The 19,381-nt window shown below is 34.2% G+C and overlaps 1 protein-coding gene across 1 annotated transcript in view; it reads left to right on the top strand.

Moving 5' to 3' along the window:
* Positions 1-19,381, top strand: part of LOC125061200 (cytoplasmic aconitate hydratase-like) — a 32,132-nt gene that overhangs the window by 9,107 nt on the left and 3,644 nt on the right. The window contains exons 12-19 of the mRNA XM_047666442.1: positions 13,091-13,253; positions 13,683-13,783; positions 14,299-14,418; positions 15,062-15,218; positions 16,167-16,273; positions 17,161-17,289; positions 17,871-18,007; positions 19,082-19,255. Coding sequence (XP_047522398.1) covers positions 13,091-13,253; positions 13,683-13,783; positions 14,299-14,418; positions 15,062-15,218; positions 16,167-16,273; positions 17,161-17,289; positions 17,871-18,007; positions 19,082-19,255 — 1,088 coding nt within the window. The remainder of the gene's footprint in view (positions 1-13,090; positions 13,254-13,682; positions 13,784-14,298; positions 14,419-15,061; positions 15,219-16,166; positions 16,274-17,160; positions 17,290-17,870; positions 18,008-19,081; positions 19,256-19,381) is intronic.

Genomic DNA, 19,381 nt, shown 5'->3' with positions numbered 1-19,381 from the left:
AATTTCACACATGTCTACAGAGCGAATGACTACGGACCTTGAAAGACTCTTTTTCTGGAAAAAAAATATATAAAAAAGTCTTCGCCGTTTGTTGTTAGCGTCTTTGAATGACAGTAATCATGCACCCAGTGACAGAATTTCACACATGTCTACAGAGCGAATGACTACGGACCTTGAAAGACTCTTTTTCTGGAAAAAAAATAATATAATAAAGTCTTCGCCGTTTGTTGTAATCGTCTTTGAATGACAGTAATCATGCACCCAGTGACAGAATTTCACACATGTCTACAGAGCGAATGACTACGGACCTTCAATGACTGTCTCTTTAAAAAAATAATAATATAATAAAGTCTTCGCCGTTTGTTGTTAGCGTCTTTGAATGACAGTAATCATGCACCCAGTGACAGAATTTCACACATATCTACAGAGCGAATGACTACGGACCTTCAAAGACTCTTTTTCTGGAAAAATAATAATATAATAAAGTCTTCGCCGTTTGTTGTTAGCGTCTTTGAATGACAGTAATCATGCACCCAGTGACAGAATTTCACACATATCTACAGAGCGAATGACTACGGACCTTGAAAGACTCTTTTTCTGGAAAAAAAATAATATAATAAAGTCTTCGCCGTTTGTTGTTAGCGTCTTTGAATGACAGTAATCATGCACCCAGTGACAGAATTTCACACATGTCTACAGAGCGAATGACTACGGACCTTGAAAGACTCTTTTTCTGGAAAAAAATAATAATAAAGTCTTCGCCGTTTGTTGTAATCGTCTTTGAATGACAGTAATCATGCACCCAGTGACAGAATTTCACACATGTCTACAGAGCGAATGACTACGGACCTTGAAAGACTCTTTTTCTGGAAAAAAAATAATATACTAAAGTCTTCGCCGTTTGTTGTTAGCGTCTTTGAATGACAGTAATCATGCACCCAGTGACAGAATTTCACACATGTCTACAGAGCGAATGACTACGGGCTTTCAATGACTGTCTCTTATTAAAAAAAAATATATAATAAAGTCTTCGCCGTTTGTTGTTAGCGTCTTTGAATGACAGTAATCATGCACCCAGTGACAGAATTTCACACATGTCTACAGAGCGAATGACTACGGACCTTCAAAGACTCTTTTTCTGGAAAAAAAATAATATAATAAAGTCTTCGCCGTTTGTTGTTAGCGTCTTTGAATGACAGTAATCATGCACCCAGTGACAGAATTTCACACATGTCTACAGAGCGAATGACTACGGACCTTCAATGACTGTCTCTTTAAAAAAATAATAATATAATAAATTCTTCGCCGTTTGTTGTAATCGTCTTTGAATGACAGTAATCATGCACCCAGTGACAGAATTTCACACATGTCTACAGAGCGAATGACTACGGACCTTCAATGACTGTCTCTTTAAAAAAAAAATAATATAATAAAGTCTTCGCCGTTTGTTGTTAGCGTCTTTGAATGACAGTAATCATGCACCCAGTGACAGAATTTCACACATATCTACAGAGCGAATGACTACGGACCTTCAAAGACTCTTTTTCTGGAAAAAAAATAATATAATAAAGTCTTCGCCGTTTGTTGTTAGCGTCTTTGAATGACAGTAATCATGCACCCAGTGACAGAATTTCACACATGTCTACAGAGCGAATGACTACGGACCTTGAAAGACTCTTTTTCTGGAAAAAAAATAATATAATAAAGTCTTCGCCGTTTGTTGTAATCGTCTTTGAATGACAGTAATCATGCACCCAGTGACAGAATTTCACACATGTCTACAGAGCGAATGACTACGGGCTTTCAATGACTGTCTCTTATTAAAAAAAAATATATAAAAAAGTCTTCGCCGTTTGTTGTTAGCGTCTTTGTATGACAGTAATCATGCACCCAGTGACAGAATTTCACACATGTCTACAGAACGAATGACTACGGACCTTGAAAGACTCTTTTTCTGGAAAAAAAATAATATAATAAAGTCTTCGCCGTTTGTTGTTAGCGTCTTTGAATGACAGTAATCATGCACCCAGTGACAGAATTTCACACATGTCTACAGAGCGAATGACTACGGACCTTGAAAGACTCTTTTTCTGGAAAAAAAATAATATAATAAAGTCTTCGCCGTTTGTTGTTAGCGTCTTTGAATGACAGTAATCATGCACCCAGTGACAGAATTTCACACATGTCTACAGAGTGAATGACTACGGGCCTTCAATGACTGTCTCTTTTTAAAAAAAAATATATAAAAAAAGTCTTCGCCGTTTGTTGTAATCGTCTTTGAATGACAGTAATCATGCACCCAGTGACAGAATTTCACACATGTCTACAGAGCGACTGACTACGGACCTTCAATGACTGTCTCTTTAAAAAAAAAATAATATAATAAATTCTTCGCCGTTTGTTGTAATCGTCTTTGAATGACAGTAATCATGCACCCAGTGACAGAATTTCACACATGTCTACAGAGCGAATGACTACGGACCTTGAAAGACTCTTTTTCTGGAAAAAAATAATATAATAAAGTCTTCGCCGTTTGTTGTTAGCGTCTTTGAATGACAGTAATCATGCACCCAGTGACAGAATTTCACACATGTCTACAGAGCGAATGACTACGGACCTTGAAAGACTCTTTTTCTAAAAAAAAAAATTATATAATAACGTCTTCGCCGTTTGTTGTAAGCGTCTTTGAATGACAGTAATCATGCACCCAGTGACAGAATTTCACACATGTCTACAGAGCGAATGACTACGGGCCTTCAATGACTGTCTCTTATTAAAAAAAAATATATAAAAAAAGTCTTCGCCGTTTGTTGTAATCGTCTTTGAATGACAGTAATCATGCACCCAGTGACAGAATTTCACACATGTCTACAGAGCGACTGACTACGGACCTTCAATGACTGTCTCTTTAAAAAAATAATAATATAATAAATTCTTCGCCGTTTGTTGTAATCGTCTTTGAATGACAGTAATCATGCACCCAGTGACAGAATTTCACACATGTCTACAGAGCGAATGACTACGGACCTTCAATGACTGTCTCTTTAAAAAAAAAAAAAAATAATAAATTCTTCATCGTTTGTTGTTAGCGTCTTTGAATGACTACGGGCCTTCAATGACTGTCTCTTATTAAAATTTTTTTTTTTCAAACTCTTCGCCGTTTGTTGTTATCGTCTATGAATGACAGTAATCATGCACCCAGTGACAGAATTTCACACATGTCTACTGAGTGAGTGAATACCGTGTCTTGCAGTCAATAAATGAAACACAAAGAATAAAATAAAAGAGCGGCGTCTTTGTCTTAAGCTACAGCAATCACAAACCCAGTGACAGAATTTTACACATGTCTACTGAGTGAGTGAATACCGTGTCTTGTAGACTATAAATGGAACACAAAGAATAAAATAAAAGAGCGGCGTCTTCGTCTTAAGCTACAGCAATCACAAACCCAGTGACAGAATTTTACACATGTCTACTGAGTGAGTGAATACCGTGTCTTGCAGACAATAAATGATACACAAAGAATAAAATAAAAGAGCGGCGTCTTTGTCTTAAGCTACAGCAATCACAAACCCAGTGACAGAATTTTACACATGTCTACTGAGTGAGTGAATACCGTGTCTTGCAGACAATAAATGATACACAAAGAATAAAATAAAAGAGCGGCGTCTTTGTCTTAAGCTACAGCAATCACAAACCCAGTGACAGAATTTTACACATGTCTACTGAATGAGTGAATACCGTGTCTTGCAGACAATAAATGAAACACTAATAAATAAAATATAAGAGCGGCGCCTTTGTCTTAAGCTACAGCAATCACAAACCCAGTGACAGAATTTTACACATGTCTACTGAGTGAGTGAATACCGTGTCTTGCAGACAATAAATGAAACACTAATAAATAAAATATAAGAGCGGCGTCTTTGTCTTAAGCTACAGCAATCACAAACCCAGTGACAGAATTTTACACATGTCTACTGAGTGAGTGAATACCGTGTCTTGTAGACTATAAATGAAACACAAAGAATAAAATAAAAGAGCGGCGTCTTTGTCTTAAGCTACAGCAATCACAAACCCAGTGACAGAATTTTACACATGTCTACTGAGTGAGTGAATACCGTGTCTTGCAGACAATAAATGAAACACTAATAAATAAAATATAAGAGCGGCGCCTTTGTCTTAAGCTACAGCAATCACAAACCCAGTGACAGAATTTTACACATGTCTACTGAGTGAGTGAATACCGTGTCTTGCAGACAATAAATGAAACACAAATAAATAAAATAAAAGAGCGGCGTCTTTGTCTCAAGCTACAGCAATCACAAACCCAGTGACAGAATTTTACACATGTCTACTGAATGAGTGAATACCGTGTCTTGCAGACAATAAATGATACACAAAGAATAAAATAAAAGAGCGGCGTCTTTGTCTTAAGCTACAGCAATCACAAACCCAGTGACAGAATTTTACACATGTCTACTGAATGAGTGAATACCGTGTCTTGCAGACAATAAATGATACACAAAGAATAAAATAAAAGAGCGGCGTCTTTGTCTTAAGCTACAGCAATCACAAACCCAGTGACAGAATTTTACACATGTCTACTGAGTGAGTGAATACCGTGTCTTGCAGACAATAAATGATACACAAAGAATAAAATAAAAGAGCGGCGTCTTTGTCTTAAGCTACAGCAATCACAAACCCAGTGACAGAATTTTACACATGTCTACTGAATGAGTGAATACCGTGTCTTGCAGACAATAAATGAAACACTAATAAATAAAATATAAGAGCGGCGCCTTTGTCTTAAGCTACAGCAATCACAAACCCAGTGACAGAATTTTACACATGTCTACTGAGTGAGTGAATACCGTGTCTTGCAGACAATAAATGAAACACTAATAAATAAAATATAAGAGCGGCGTCTTTGTCTTAAGCTACAGCAATCACAAACCCAGTGACAGAATTTTACACATGTCTACTGAGTGAGTGAATACCGTGTCTTGTAGACTATAAATGAAACACAAAGAATAAAATAAAAGAGCGGCGTCTTTGTCTTAAGCTACAGCAATCACAAACCCAGTGACAGAATTTTACACATGTCTACTGAGTGAGTGAATACCGTGTCTTGCAGACAATAAATGAAACACTAATAAATAAAATATAAGAGCGGCGCCTTTGTCTTAAGCTACAGCAATCACAAACCCAGTGACAGAATTTTACACATGTCTACTGAGTGAGTGAATACCGTGTCTTGCAGACAATAAATGAAACACAAATAAATAAAATAAAAGAGCGGCGTCTTTGTCTCAAGCTACAGCAATCACAAACCCAGTGACAGAATTTTACACATGTCTACTGAATGAGTGAATACCGTGTCTTGCAGACAATAAATGAAACACAAAGAATAAAATAAAAGAGCGGCGTCTTTGTCTTAAGCTACAGCAATCACAAACCCAGTGACAGAATTTTACACATGTCTACTGAATGAGTGAATACCGTGTCTTGCAGACAATAAATGAAACACTAATAAATAAAATATAAGAGCGGCGCCTTTGTCTTAAGCTACAGCAATCACAAACCCAGTGACAGAATTTTACACATGTCTACTGAGTGAGTGAATACCGTGTCTTGCAGACAATAAATGAAACACTAATAAATAAAATATAAGAGCGGCGTCTTTGTCTTAAGCTACAGCAATCACAAACCCAGTGACAGAATTTTACACATGTCTACTGAGTGAGTGAATACCGTGTCTTGTAGACTATAAATGAAACACAAAGAATAAAATAAAAGAGCGGCGTCTTTGTCTTAAGCTACAGCAATCACAAACCCAGTGACAGAATTTTACACATGTCTACTGAGTGAGTGAATACCGTGTCTTGCAGACAATAAATGAAACACTAATAAATAAAATATAAGAGCGGCGCCTTTGTCTTAAGCTACAGCAATCACAAACCCAGTGACAGAATTTTACACATGTCTACTGAGTGAGTGAATACCGTGTCTTGCAGACAATAAATGAAACACAAATAAATAAAATAAAAGAGCGGCGTCTTTGTCTCAAGCTACAGCAATCACAAACCCAGTGACAGAATTTTACACATGTCTACTGAATGAGTGAATACCGTGTCTTGCAGACAATAAATGAAACACAAAGAATAAAATAAAAGAGCGGCGTCTTTGTCTTAAGCTACAGCAATCACAAACCCAGTGACAGAATTTTACACATGTCTACTGAATGAGTGAATACCGTGTCTTGCAGACAATAAATGAAACACAAAGAATAAAATAAAAGAGCGGCGTCTTTGTCTTAAGCTACAGCAATCACAAACCCAGTGACAAAATTTTACACATGTCTACTGAATGAGTGAATACCGTGTCTTGCAGACAATAAATGAAACACAAAGAATAAAATAAAAGAGCGGCGTCTTTGTCTTAAGCTACAGCAATCACAAACCCAGTGACAGAATTTTACACATGTCTACTGAGTGAGTGAATACCGTGTCTTGCAGACAATAAATGAAACACTAATAAATAAAATATAAGAGCGGCGTCTTTGTCTTAAGCTACAGCAATCACAAACCCAGTGACAGAATTTTACACATGTCTACTGAGTGAGTGAATACCGTGTCTTGCAGACAATAAATGAAACACAAATAAATAAAATAAAAGAGCGGCGTCTTTGTCTCAAGCTACAGCAATCACAAACCCAGTGACAGAATTTTACACATGTCTACTGAGTGAGTGAATACCGTGTCTTGCAGACAATAAATGAAACACAAAGAATAAAATAAAAGAGCGGCGTCTTTGTCTTAAGCTACAGCAATCACAAACCCAGTGACAGAATTTTACACATGTCTACTGAATGAGTGAATACCGTGTCTTGCAGACAATAAATGAAACACAAAGAATAAAATAAAAGAGCGGCGTCTTTGTCTTAAGCTACAGCAATCACAAACCCAGTGACAGAATTTTACACATGTCTACTGAGTGAGTGAATACCGTGTCTTGCAGACAATAAATGATACACAAAGAATAAAATAAAAGAGCGGCGTCTTTGTCTTAAGCTACAGCAATCACAAACCCAGTGACAGAATTATACACATGTCTACTGAATGAGTGAATACCGTGTCTTGCAGACAATAAATGAAACACAAAGAATAAAATAAAAGAGCGGCGTCTTTGTCTTAAGCTACAGCAATCACAAACCCAGTGACAGAATTTTACACATGTCTACTGAATGAGTGAATACCGTGTCTTGCAGACAATAAATGAAACACAAAGAATAAAATAAAAGAGCGGCGTCTTTGTCTTAAGCTACAGCAATCACAAACCCAGTGACAGAATTTTACACATGTCTACTGAATGAGTGAATACCGTGTCTTGCAGACAATAAATGAAACACAAAGAATAAAATAAAAGAGCGGCGTCTTTGTCTTAAGCTACAGCAATCACAAACCCAGTGACAGAATTTAACACATGACTACTGAGTGAGTGAATACCGTGTCTTGCAGACAATAAATGAAACACAAAGAATTATTTAAATTTTTAAAAGATGTTGATTTTGATTTGAATGATACCGGAACTAATATCACATTAAAAGCTGGGATACATTTCTACATACGACAAACGGATTCTTTGAAATTATGCAACATATATGTATTATATTTTAAGGGTCTGTTTCACAATGTACGGATAAGTTGTACATAAGTTCCAAATTAGCTATTTTTTACTTATTGGTAGAATAAACATAAACTATTGTTGCGTTTCACGACTGTCAGATAGCGCTATTCGTCACATAAAGTCCATCAGAAGTTATGAGTCCGATGAATGTCAAATAGCACAATTTATCATCCAAATAATTTGTGTTGCATAGCTATTTGGTGTTTAATGAAATAATTATAATTAACCAAACCAATAAACAAAAAACTTACCTGAATGGACATAAACAAAACACTTCACGATTTTTATACTCATTGTACTTCACACTACGAATGTTATATCTTAACTGATACCCAAATATTGAAACCGCACTTTAAATACAAATACTTAGTCATTAATTAATTATCGTAAACAATAATTGTGTATTGCATCTTAATTATTTTGAAGAACGCAGGTAGGTATGTGTAATTAGGAAATATTACCCCTTAATGATCAACATATTTTCGTTACTTATTTAATAGTGTAAACACAAATCCGAAATTTAAAAAAATTGTGGAAAAAATATATTCATTCTGCCAGAAATAAAACTGTCGCTAGTGGAATAGTAAATTCCATTGAACAAAGATAAAAAATGTTATGCCTGATTTTATGTAACTTGGATATTTGTCTAAATAAATTATAAATCACTAAACTGTCGTTGGTCAACTTATTAAAGCTTCGTATATAAAAGCTCTTACGTTATTTTGTGCTTTTCAGCAATGGCCTCTCTGAAGAGGCCGAGTCCAAAGTATATAGTGAAACTGTACATAATGTAAAAATTCGTATTTATTTATATATTATCGGCGAAAGGTTTTTTGAATGAGTGAGTGCTCGCGTAATCATAAATTCAGTTATTTTAATGAGATTGTCGATAAAGACACCTATTTTCGAATAGATAGGTGTTAAAATTGCACTTCGCTTCCTTTGCCCCATCTGTATCAAAATTAATAGAAAATCTTCAACGATTTAAGCTTCAAGATATCAGAGACTCGTATGTGTTATATTAGCGAGGATATGAGATAAGTCACTCGTAAGTATAGACTTACCCAAGATAATTTTCGGTTGGAATGTACAGAACGGTCCCATGTAGTGAAACTAATTACTTTGAAACAAAATACAGTCTGAATTATAATAAAAATTAACAAAATATCAACTATTCAAATTGGTTAGGAACAGCATAGAATTCCACCTTTTAAAACTTGAAATTTATTGATTCATCTGATTTAATCATGGAGCAAATTTAACACCGTCGGACATAACGATACGAAATTAAAAATTTGTAAAAGCATTTTGACAATTGTGATCCAAGCGCGAAATCAGCCCTTAAAGATTATATCACGGTCACGAAACAATCGTCCTACATCTACTTGCACACAATTTTTTTTTTGAAGTTATACTTCTTTAGGCGCGTTATGAAAAATTGATGAGAGTGAAATTTTACGATGAGCGCGCACCGTGACACAAAATGAACAGAATGAAGTTGCCCACGGAAGATGCTACGGCCATTGGACATAATTTAAAAACAACATTCGAATAATAATAGAATTTATGTTACACTTAATGTAAGAGAATAATAATAAATATTTGTTTATTTAATTTTTCAAATGTTAACTGAACTTTATTGACTATAATGACTCCTTTTCCAGTCTTTGATTATTTAATTGTAATTAATTATTTGCAAGCGATCAAAAACTATTTTTAATAATGCCAAAGAAGTATAACTTCTTACGCGCGTACATAAGTACACGCACCCTTATTTTATATTATCACGCCTTTTTTCCTAAGAGGTTGGCAGAGACCACGGATCTCCACTTCCTACGTTCCTGAGTCCTGACATTCCTCTCGCTTCATCCACTTTCACGACATTCATGCATGCTAATCGGTTATGGGTACACAATATGCATAAAATATTATAAACTTAAAAAGTAAACTTACAAATTGTCTGGATGATTTAACATCAGTAAAAGCGCTAATGGTCTCAATTAAGACTTTGGTCCTGTGATTTCGCCAAATGTTTTAAACAATCAGGCCGTAGTGTCAAAACTATTTTGTCTAATAAAATATATGTAACGACGGTATATAAAAGGTATAGTGTATTGTTATCAGTTATTTTGACCACATTGATAAATTGCGGTGTTTAATTGTTTTTTCTATTAAATGTTGCTTATGCACACTTACGAAGATTGTACAAATAATATCAAGCATTCATTTGTCCTAAATTACTATGAAAAGAATTGTCTATGGTGTTATATAAAAGTGAATATTATTTCTTATGTTGCCTATTTATCTCTAATATCTAATATTTTGCTTCACATTTAATTAAACAAATCAGTGGCGCTACAATCCTTTTAGGTCTGGGCCTCAGATTTCTGAATCTGTTTCATGATCATTTGTTATAGGCAAGTAGGTGATCAGCCTCCTGTGCCTTACACACGCCATCGACTTTTTGGGTCTAAGGCAAGCGGGTTTCCTCACGATGTTTTGCTTCACCGTTCGAGCGAATGTTAAATGCGCACATAGATAGAAAGTCCATTGGTGCACCACGGATCGAACCTACGACCTCAGGGATGAGAGTCGCACGCTGAAGCCGCTAGTCCACTGCTCTCAGCTTCACATCTTAAGCATCGTATAATCTTCAGATTCGATTGCCATAGAAAAAAATATGTTACGAATTAGAAGATATAAAGAAAAATTAAAAGTATTATTTTTGTTTATTTATTAATCAGCGAAAATATGTTTTTTTATATTTAAAATTAAGTAATCCCTTAATCATTATGTTTATTCCCATGTAATTAGTTGTAATTGAACGTTTTATGAAATTAATTAATGACACGAATAGTATTAGCTAACGACTTTGAGTATTAAAAGTTGTTTACGTGGGATAATTTACATCTAGTTTTAATTAAATTTATAAAAAATCCCAGTCTTCGTAAAATGAATGTATTTTTATCAAGTTTTGAATAAACTAAATAAAAAACATTATCTGCCCCTTCTAGCAACGCCCTTGATAAATTTGAGCGCGGTTTCACCCTTCTTAATTTGGTCGCAGTTCTATTATAAATATTTTTTCTCTATAATTTAGATTTCTTATATCTTACTTATTAAAAATGACAAATTTCGTGTAGTCACAATTATGTATAATCATAAAGCAGTGGTTGCCTAGTGGCTTCAGCGTGCGACTCTCATCAGGTCGTAGGTTTGATCCCCGGCTGTGCACCAATCGACTTTCTATGTGCGCATCTAACACCCGCTTGAACGGTGAAGGACATCGTGAGTAAACCGAAATGATCTGACATGTGTCAGTCAGAAGGCTGATCACCTACTTGAGTATGAAATAGAAATGATCAAAGAAATGGATGCAATCTGAGGCCCTTTAGGGTTGTAGCGCCACTGTATTATTATTTTATTATATTTTTAAGATTTAAACTAATTTTATAAAGAGGAAAAATTTGTATCTTTGTAAAGGAAAAACTTCTAGATCGATTACAAAATTCTCATTATTTTAAATCTCATATAAAATGCTACATTTTCCCCTCAGAATATAAAAAATATCCAACTGCGAAGAGGGTTTTGTTGCCTAATTATTATTTATTTGCTTTTACTTGTATAGAATTTACGTCGGATCTAACATAAAAATTCTGTGTTGATCAAAATTTTAATTAAATAAAATTAACAAAGAATGAAAAGGTTATATTGATTAATATTTTCAGTTTTGTTCTGATAAGTTTAGAGTCGCATACCGATTTAAAAGGTATATTAAATTTAAAAAATGGTATACATTAAATATGATATTAAAATCTCTTACCCAAAAATAAACACTTGAACAACTAACTGTAGTGACAATTACCTAAGTAATAAAAAAGTTATTATAAATTATTTAAGAAGATTTATTGCATATGCATTTTTAGTTCCTTTATGTATATAAAAACAAATCGTATTTTGATTATTAGTTTTAACATTTTCTTAAAACAAACGATATATCTTCTACCAGTAGACATCTTGAATTTTGATTGTATTACTGAATATTAAACGTTGTGGTAACGGGCTCATGGAACATGCCATTTGGTGATGATGGAGCGCTGGAGATGCGGACAGTTAATAATTAATATATGTATTTATTTATTGCAAATAAAAGAAACACAATACATAAAAATTATAAGGGATGGAACGGGCGGCCTTATCGCTAATAAGCGATCTCTTCCAGGCAACCCTAGTTAAGAGAAAAACTAAAAAAAAAGTACTTTATTACTATGTAATAAATATGTATTTAAAATGTACTTTATTTATGTATGTGTTAACGTAAAATTGTAAACACCGTTAGATTGTAATCTATCTCGCGAGATTATAAACTGTCGAAAGATTGTGAACCTCAACGAACTGCTTACAATTTAACGTATTATTATTCGGTAGATTGTACTACACTAACTTAGTTATCATTCATACTTCTTTGGTCTATTACAGATTAATTTTACTTTCCAACAATTTCATATAAATACCGAATAATAATACGTTAAATTGTAAGCAGTTCGTGGAGGTTCACAATCTTTCGACAGTTTATAATCTCGCGAGATAGATTACAATCTAACGGTGTTTACAATTTTACGGTGACATATGTACTTTAATTCATATTGTCATACTTTTGTCTATATGGAATAAATGTTTCGTATGCTCTAAGTATTAATTTGTGGATTCATTCACGAACACAGCTTTAGTCGGTACATAATATTGAGTTAAATATTTTATCATGAAATTATTCCGAACAAATCCAAGTAATAAAAGGAACTATTCTGTCAGCAAGGTCGAAGAAATGCTGTCTCAGCGTTTCAGTTCCGTATGTTTCGTATGTATGTCACGGGCGTGAAATATAACAATAACATACTTATTAAGAATATTTTTTGAGAAATTAAGACTTTAACATACTAATAATAATAATAAAAATTATCTGAATGGCATTTCCTCTATATACTAGATGATTCGGTAAACGCCATTTTGCCATGTATATCATTTATAATAAAATATAGGGGTGATCGTAGAGGGGTGAAAATTAGGGTTTATATGTATATTTTATTGCTGTATCATAAAAAAAATAAAAAAAATAAAAAAAATAATAATTTAAGGGTGGACTACCCTTAACATTTAGGGGGATGAAAAATAGATGTTGTCCGATTCTCAGAGATACCTAATATGCACACAAAATTTCATGAGAATCGGTCAAGCCGTTTCGGAGGAGTTTAACTACAAACACCGCGACACGAGAATTTTATATATTAGATTTAATTAGTATTAACTAATATCAAAGTGAGTTCTAATAAGGCAATATTTTAAATAAATTACGTAGAGATGTTAGGAAGTCAAGGAAAGAATTATAAATTTAATTTCTTTACAGGTTGGTTTTAAGGGGTACGGCCTGTCTCCTAGCGCCCTAACATCATCAGGCAGCTTCTCATTCAGTGATGGACAGACTTACACCATCACCCACGGCTCCGTCATCATCGCGGCTATCACCTCTTGCACCAACACTTCAAACCCTAGTGTTATGCTTGGTGCCGGTAAGGAACTTTAAGTTTTCTATGATTTTTTTTATTTTTTTTTTTTATTGAGAAAAAGCTTGCTAACGCTTGGCACACTGAGACATTGGTATAAACAAACACTAAATACAATTTTTAATGTGACAAGCACTTATAGGCAAACATGACATACATATAGAGATCATAAAACAAAACAAAAAAAAACAAAACAATTACTTATCAAAGAAAAAATTCTAATTACAAAAAACTAAACAAAAAAAACAAAACAATTACTTATCAAAGAAAAAATTCTAATTACAAAAAACTAAACAAAAAAAACAAAACAATTACTTATCAAAGAAAAAATTCTAATTACAAAAAACTAAACAAAAATCCATTTTTTTCATGATTTTTTTCTGTTTACAATTTTTTTATACATATAACCAAAATGTTTTATTAATAATTCCCTAGGTCTTCTTGCAAAGAAAGCAGTTGAAAATGGATTAAGTGTATTGCCATATATTAAGACATCGCTATCTCCCGGCTCTGGAGTCGTCACTTACTACCTTAAAGTAAGTTGTTTTTTTTACATGAATAAACGTTTCTCAATTTTATTGATTATGATATACCATTGGTGGTATAATAATTTCCTTGACATTGTCGCAAACCCATGATTATTCAAAAAATGCATAATAAATTGTATACTATTATTTAAAAGTATAGCAGTGTTGGATGCGCGTGCGCCTCTGACCCAAGTATGTATGTGTTTCACGCATTTAATACTCGCTCAGTGTAGGAAAAGATAGTAAGAAATCCTTTGGTCTTACTCTTAAGGTCTAGTTGACGGTGTGTGTCAGGCACAGGTGGACCTACTCGATATTACGAAACTGATACAGAAACCTGAGGCCCAGACCTAAAAAGGTGTCGTGCCACTATAAAAAAATTATAAAGAATTTAAGAACCCTTATATCCGTTTGATATTTGTTTTTATACCTCTCGTGGTATAATACAAATAAATGTGACAAAATATATTTTGCATCCTTATAGTTCGTTATTGTCTTAATTTTAATTAACCTAAAATTTCCAGGAGTCTGGCGTGATCCCTTACTTGGAAAAATTGGGATTCGATGTGGTCGGCTACGGCTGTATGACCTGTATCGGTAACTCTGGACCTATTGATGATAATATCGCCAATACTATTGAGAAGGTATGTTAACGGATTTCCGTACCAATTCTCCGTAGGGTCCTTCATGAAACGAGCGTACTAATTCTTAAAAATACAGCGAACAACCCCTCTGGCAGTTTAAGTGTCTATGGGCGTTGGTGTTACTTAATATCAGGTTCCAGCCAGTTGGGCAAACTGGCCAGTTTAATATAAAAAAGGAATTTTTTATGTGATTAAAAACTCAAAAAAAGTTATTTTTATTTGTGTTTCATATGCTATTAATAGAATACGGAAATATCATAAAATACCTCTTAGAAATCTTTTAAGTGGTTTTTTTAAAAAAAAAAACGTTTTTTTTACCGGATTGAAGTTATGTATTATTATAAACTTACTAATTAAATTTTTTTGAGTCACCATGACCACGCACGCTGTAAAGCACGCGAAACGTCGATTTTTTTTTAATTAAGTATGTAAAATAATTATAACTTCACAATAATACATAACTTCAATCCGGTAAAAAAGTGTTTTCTTTAAATGTGTAAAAGTCATGTTAATAAAAGACAATACTATGGATATTTTCTTTTTATTCTTGTCAGCAGTCACAGATTATAAATATTCTGGAATCTCTGATGATAAGCAACTTACCTTCTATTAAATGTGGTGAAATTACAATATTTTTTTATAGAACGAACTAGTGTGCTGTGGAGTGCTCTCTGGCAATCGTAATTTTGAGGGTAGAATCCATCCAAATACGCGGGCGAATTACCTTGCATCACCTCTTCTAGTCATCGCGTATGCGTTGGCGGGAACCGTTGACATTGACTTCCAAACCCAACCGCTTGGTAAGATCACATAGAATATTTATTTATTAAAACTTTGTTACATTACAAATAGAATCAAGTAAATTATTGGATATGCATCGGGCAACCCTTGTGAGGAAAAAAAGAAATACTAAGAAGTGAATAACGAAATTAATAAAAATAAAATTATAAGTAACACTGATAAATAAATACCAAAATTCTAAATAAAATAAAAATAAGAAAAATACATAAATTATAAAAGTTTCGATTGTTCAGGATAGGATACGGTTAAGAAGTGTTGATAGAAGACTTTTCCTAGATACCAAATTTTTTTTTTAAATAAACTAATAAATTTAAATAAGTGTTCATTCACTCTAACAAATTGTGATTACGCTGGGATGAAATAAGACAGATCTATAGCACGTTGAACGGTTTAATTATTCTGAATCTATACTAGATATAAAGAGGAATTATTTGTTTTCATTGTATAGGCTCTTAGACTGGACTCATTTGAAAAATTCTTTCACCATAAGAACCCTACGTTATCTCTGATGAACATAGGCTCTAGAATATTTTCAGTTTTGGTTCTGTATGAACTTACGATAGTGTGTAGTGTAGGTGTATGTGAAAAAGACTAATAGAAATTTTTAAATCGTGTACGCTGCGGAAACTTGATAGAGTAAAGAGATGTACTATTGTTTTATAGAAGATATGAATACAAAAATGTCCGCGATACCGGGTCTAACAAATAAAAAATCTTTTTGCATTTTAAAGTCTATTTACCAAGAAAACTTACACTTCTACCGAACATCGTGCTTCGACCGAATTAATGCGATTTTTTAATTTTATATAGACATATTTTTATGGTATTGAACTGTACTCGAAACAGACTTTGATATCTCCTAATTTTTCTTATCTATGCCGTGTCAACAGTGGAAGAATTTATTTGCTTTATTTTTTAGTTTATTTAATTAACATTTTGAATGATAGGAAAGCGGGCGGATGGCTCGCCAGTATTCCTGAATGATATTTGGCCGACGCGTGCTGAAATACAGGAAGTCGAGAACAAACATGTCATCCCGGGAATGTTTAAGGAGGTGAGTTAACGTTGAGGATTTAGTCACTTTTTTTTTTATGGCTCTGGCACGGTTTGTGCATTAGCCAGCGACAAGTATAATTTTTTTTATAATTCGTGTTTGCCTTAGAACTTCGACCGTGTCCTCCATGTACGGTTAAGGCACTCGCCCGGTACCGCACAACCCTCCCAAAGGCCGAGAACAAATTTAAATTAAATTAAAACTTGCCCTCGAACCGGGAATCGAACCCGGTACCCTTCACCTAGCTGCCACTTAATAAGACCGCTAGGCTATGAGGCCCCCATTTAGTCACTTTAACGTTATCTAAAGGAGTATGTATGTACCAGTGGCGTAACTATACCCTCTGGGGCCCGTGGCAAATTCTTTTGATTGGGCCCTATCAGTAAAAATCGTCCTTACTCAGTTTAATTTTAATAAACTTCGAGATTTTCAGCGTACTCAATTACACGTTGTATATGTCCCACTAATGGCCATAGGCCTCCTCTCTTAGGCGAGAGGGAATGGTCTGTAGTCCCCACGCTAGCCCAATGCGTATTGGAGACTTCACATTCATCCATAGAACATTCACCGGCCCTGCCGCCCTATTGTTACGCCATTGTACGTATGTATTAACATATAGGAGCCATAAGGCTATGTTGTCTATGAATAGAAAATTAATTATTAATTTTCAAAATACCTAATTTATAATTTAAAATACTCTATTCAATTGTGACAGTTTATGTTTTATATATATGTGTGTGTGTGATTCAAAAATATACGAAATTTGTTTAAATTAAAATAATATGATAAAATCGTAGTACTCGCGTAAACAATAAATAATAACGTCGTGTGCGTGGTAAAATTATAAAAAACACGCAGTCTGGTCTTCATTACCTTTATCATTTCAGGTATATGAGAAAATTGAGCAAGGCTCTTCATCATGGCAGTGTCTGTCAGTACCTCAAGGTCAACTGTACGGCTGGGACCCGAACTCTACTTACATCAAGAGACCACCGTTCTTCGATGATATGGGCAGGGTAAAAACTGATCATTATTTTTATTATAATTTCTCTATGTAAAATGTTTTACACACATATCAAATTCCATTGCACCTCCGTGGCTTAGTGAATGTACATGGTGTATAATAATAAAAAAAAGGGTGCGTGTACTTATGTACGCGCGTAAGAAGTTATACTTCTTTGGCATTATTAAAAACAGTTTTTGATTGCATGCAAATAATTAATTACAATTAAATAATCAAAGACTGGAAAAGGAATCATTATAGTCAATAAAGTTCAGTTTTCATTCGAAAAATTAAATAAATATTTACTATTATTCTCTTACATTAAGTATAACATAAATTCTATTATTATTCGAATGTTGTTTTTAAATTATGTCCAATGCCGTAGCATCTTCAGTGGGCAACTTCATTCTGTTAATTTTGTGTCACGGTGCGCGCGCATCGTAAAATTTCACCCTCATAAATTTTTCATAACGCGCCTAAAGAAGTATTATAACTTCAAAAATGTATAAAAATTACATTGTTATATAGTGTCTATTTAACCCTTAAATTTCTCGTCATTTATTATTATATATTATAATATTTTCTAAATTCCAGGATCTTCCACCAGTAAAGAGCATAGAGGGCGCCAGGTGTCTTCTACTTTTGGGAGATTCTGTGACCACGGATCACATCTCGCCAGCTGGATCCATCGCGAGGAACTCCCCCGCTGCTAGATATCTTGCTGGAAGAGGGTAAATTAAGAATTATTATAAAAGTGAATTGCTATAAACATTATGGCACTTTTACGTAACAGGGAACGCTCACGGGCAGGAGGCTCACCTGATGTTAAGTCGCCCGCCCATAGACACTCACATTGCCAGAGGGCTCACAAGTGCAATGCCGGCCTTTTAAGAATTGGTACGCTCTTTCTTGAAGGACCCTAAGTCGAATTGGTTTGGATGGGCATCAGTGGGCAGCTGGTTCCACATAGTGGTGGTCAGCGGCAAAAGCTGCTTTAAAAAACGCTCAGTTGTGGAACGACGGACGTGATACGTCTGTTTCAATAGTTACATTACAGAACATATACCATTAATTTTAATACTAGCTTTTAAAATTTAAATAAAAAGGACCCACCAAAACGCTTCGCTAGACAAGATGGCGTCGCACTAGTCCCTACGACGTACCGTACCTGTTAATTTTCATTCTTAAATTACACATCGATTCAAAAACAGTCTCCCGACAAAATTTAACACTAAGAACTTATTAGGATTAGACAACGAACACATTGTTTACAAGAATGATACGTCATCGTCGATTCGACTAATCTGTGACTAGTATCACGTGACTGAAGTTACTTCAGTACAATACTTCAGTGAAGTAAAAATTAAAAAAATGTAATAATGGATTTTTTTATGTGTTAATAATAATTTACAAGTTATTACTATAACTTTTTAAAGTCATGTTTTATTCGGATAACGCATAAACACTTTACTTTTCATACTGACAAATAGTTGAAAATCATTTCTAGTGAAAAACTATGTAATCACTGTTGTCAATTTAAGGAAAACATATTTTCACTATAAATCAAACTTAGTTTAAAGTTTCTATATTGGTATTTTAAATTTTATTGTATATTTATTTATAGAATGTATATATGTACCTAGCTCCAAACACAAAAATACACCCTTATTAAGAAAAACTAACATGCTTAACCAAAGTATTCTTTCGTCCCTTTCTTTCAAGTTTTGTATGCACAGGAGGAAAGGAGACTGATTATTGAGTATGTATTTTTGTGTATATTTACTATTTAGGCATGTTTTATTCAGTTTGACCCCTCGAGAATTCAACTCCTACGGATCCCGTCGTGGTAACGACGCAGTCATGTCTCGTGGAACATTCGCGAACATTCGTTTGGTTAACAAGATGGTGGATACGCCTGGACCCAAAACGAAACATCAGCCTAGTGGAGACGTGATGGATATATTTGATGCGGCTGATAGGTGAGTTGATACAAAAAACTTTTTTTTGAAGTGAAACTTCTTTAGAATCGTTGTGATTTCAAACCGGATGCAACGGAAAAAGCGACAGTAAAAAGAGACAGACACATAAATTAATAGAATTTGGCG

This window comes from Pieris napi, chromosome 23 (genome assembly GCF_905475465.1).
Source record: "Pieris napi chromosome 23, ilPieNapi1.2, whole genome shotgun sequence".
Taxonomy (NCBI): Eukaryota; Metazoa; Arthropoda; class Insecta; order Lepidoptera; family Pieridae; genus Pieris; species Pieris napi.
The sequence above is the reverse complement of the archived record's forward strand: the minus strand, read 5'-3'. Positions and strand labels throughout refer to the sequence as shown.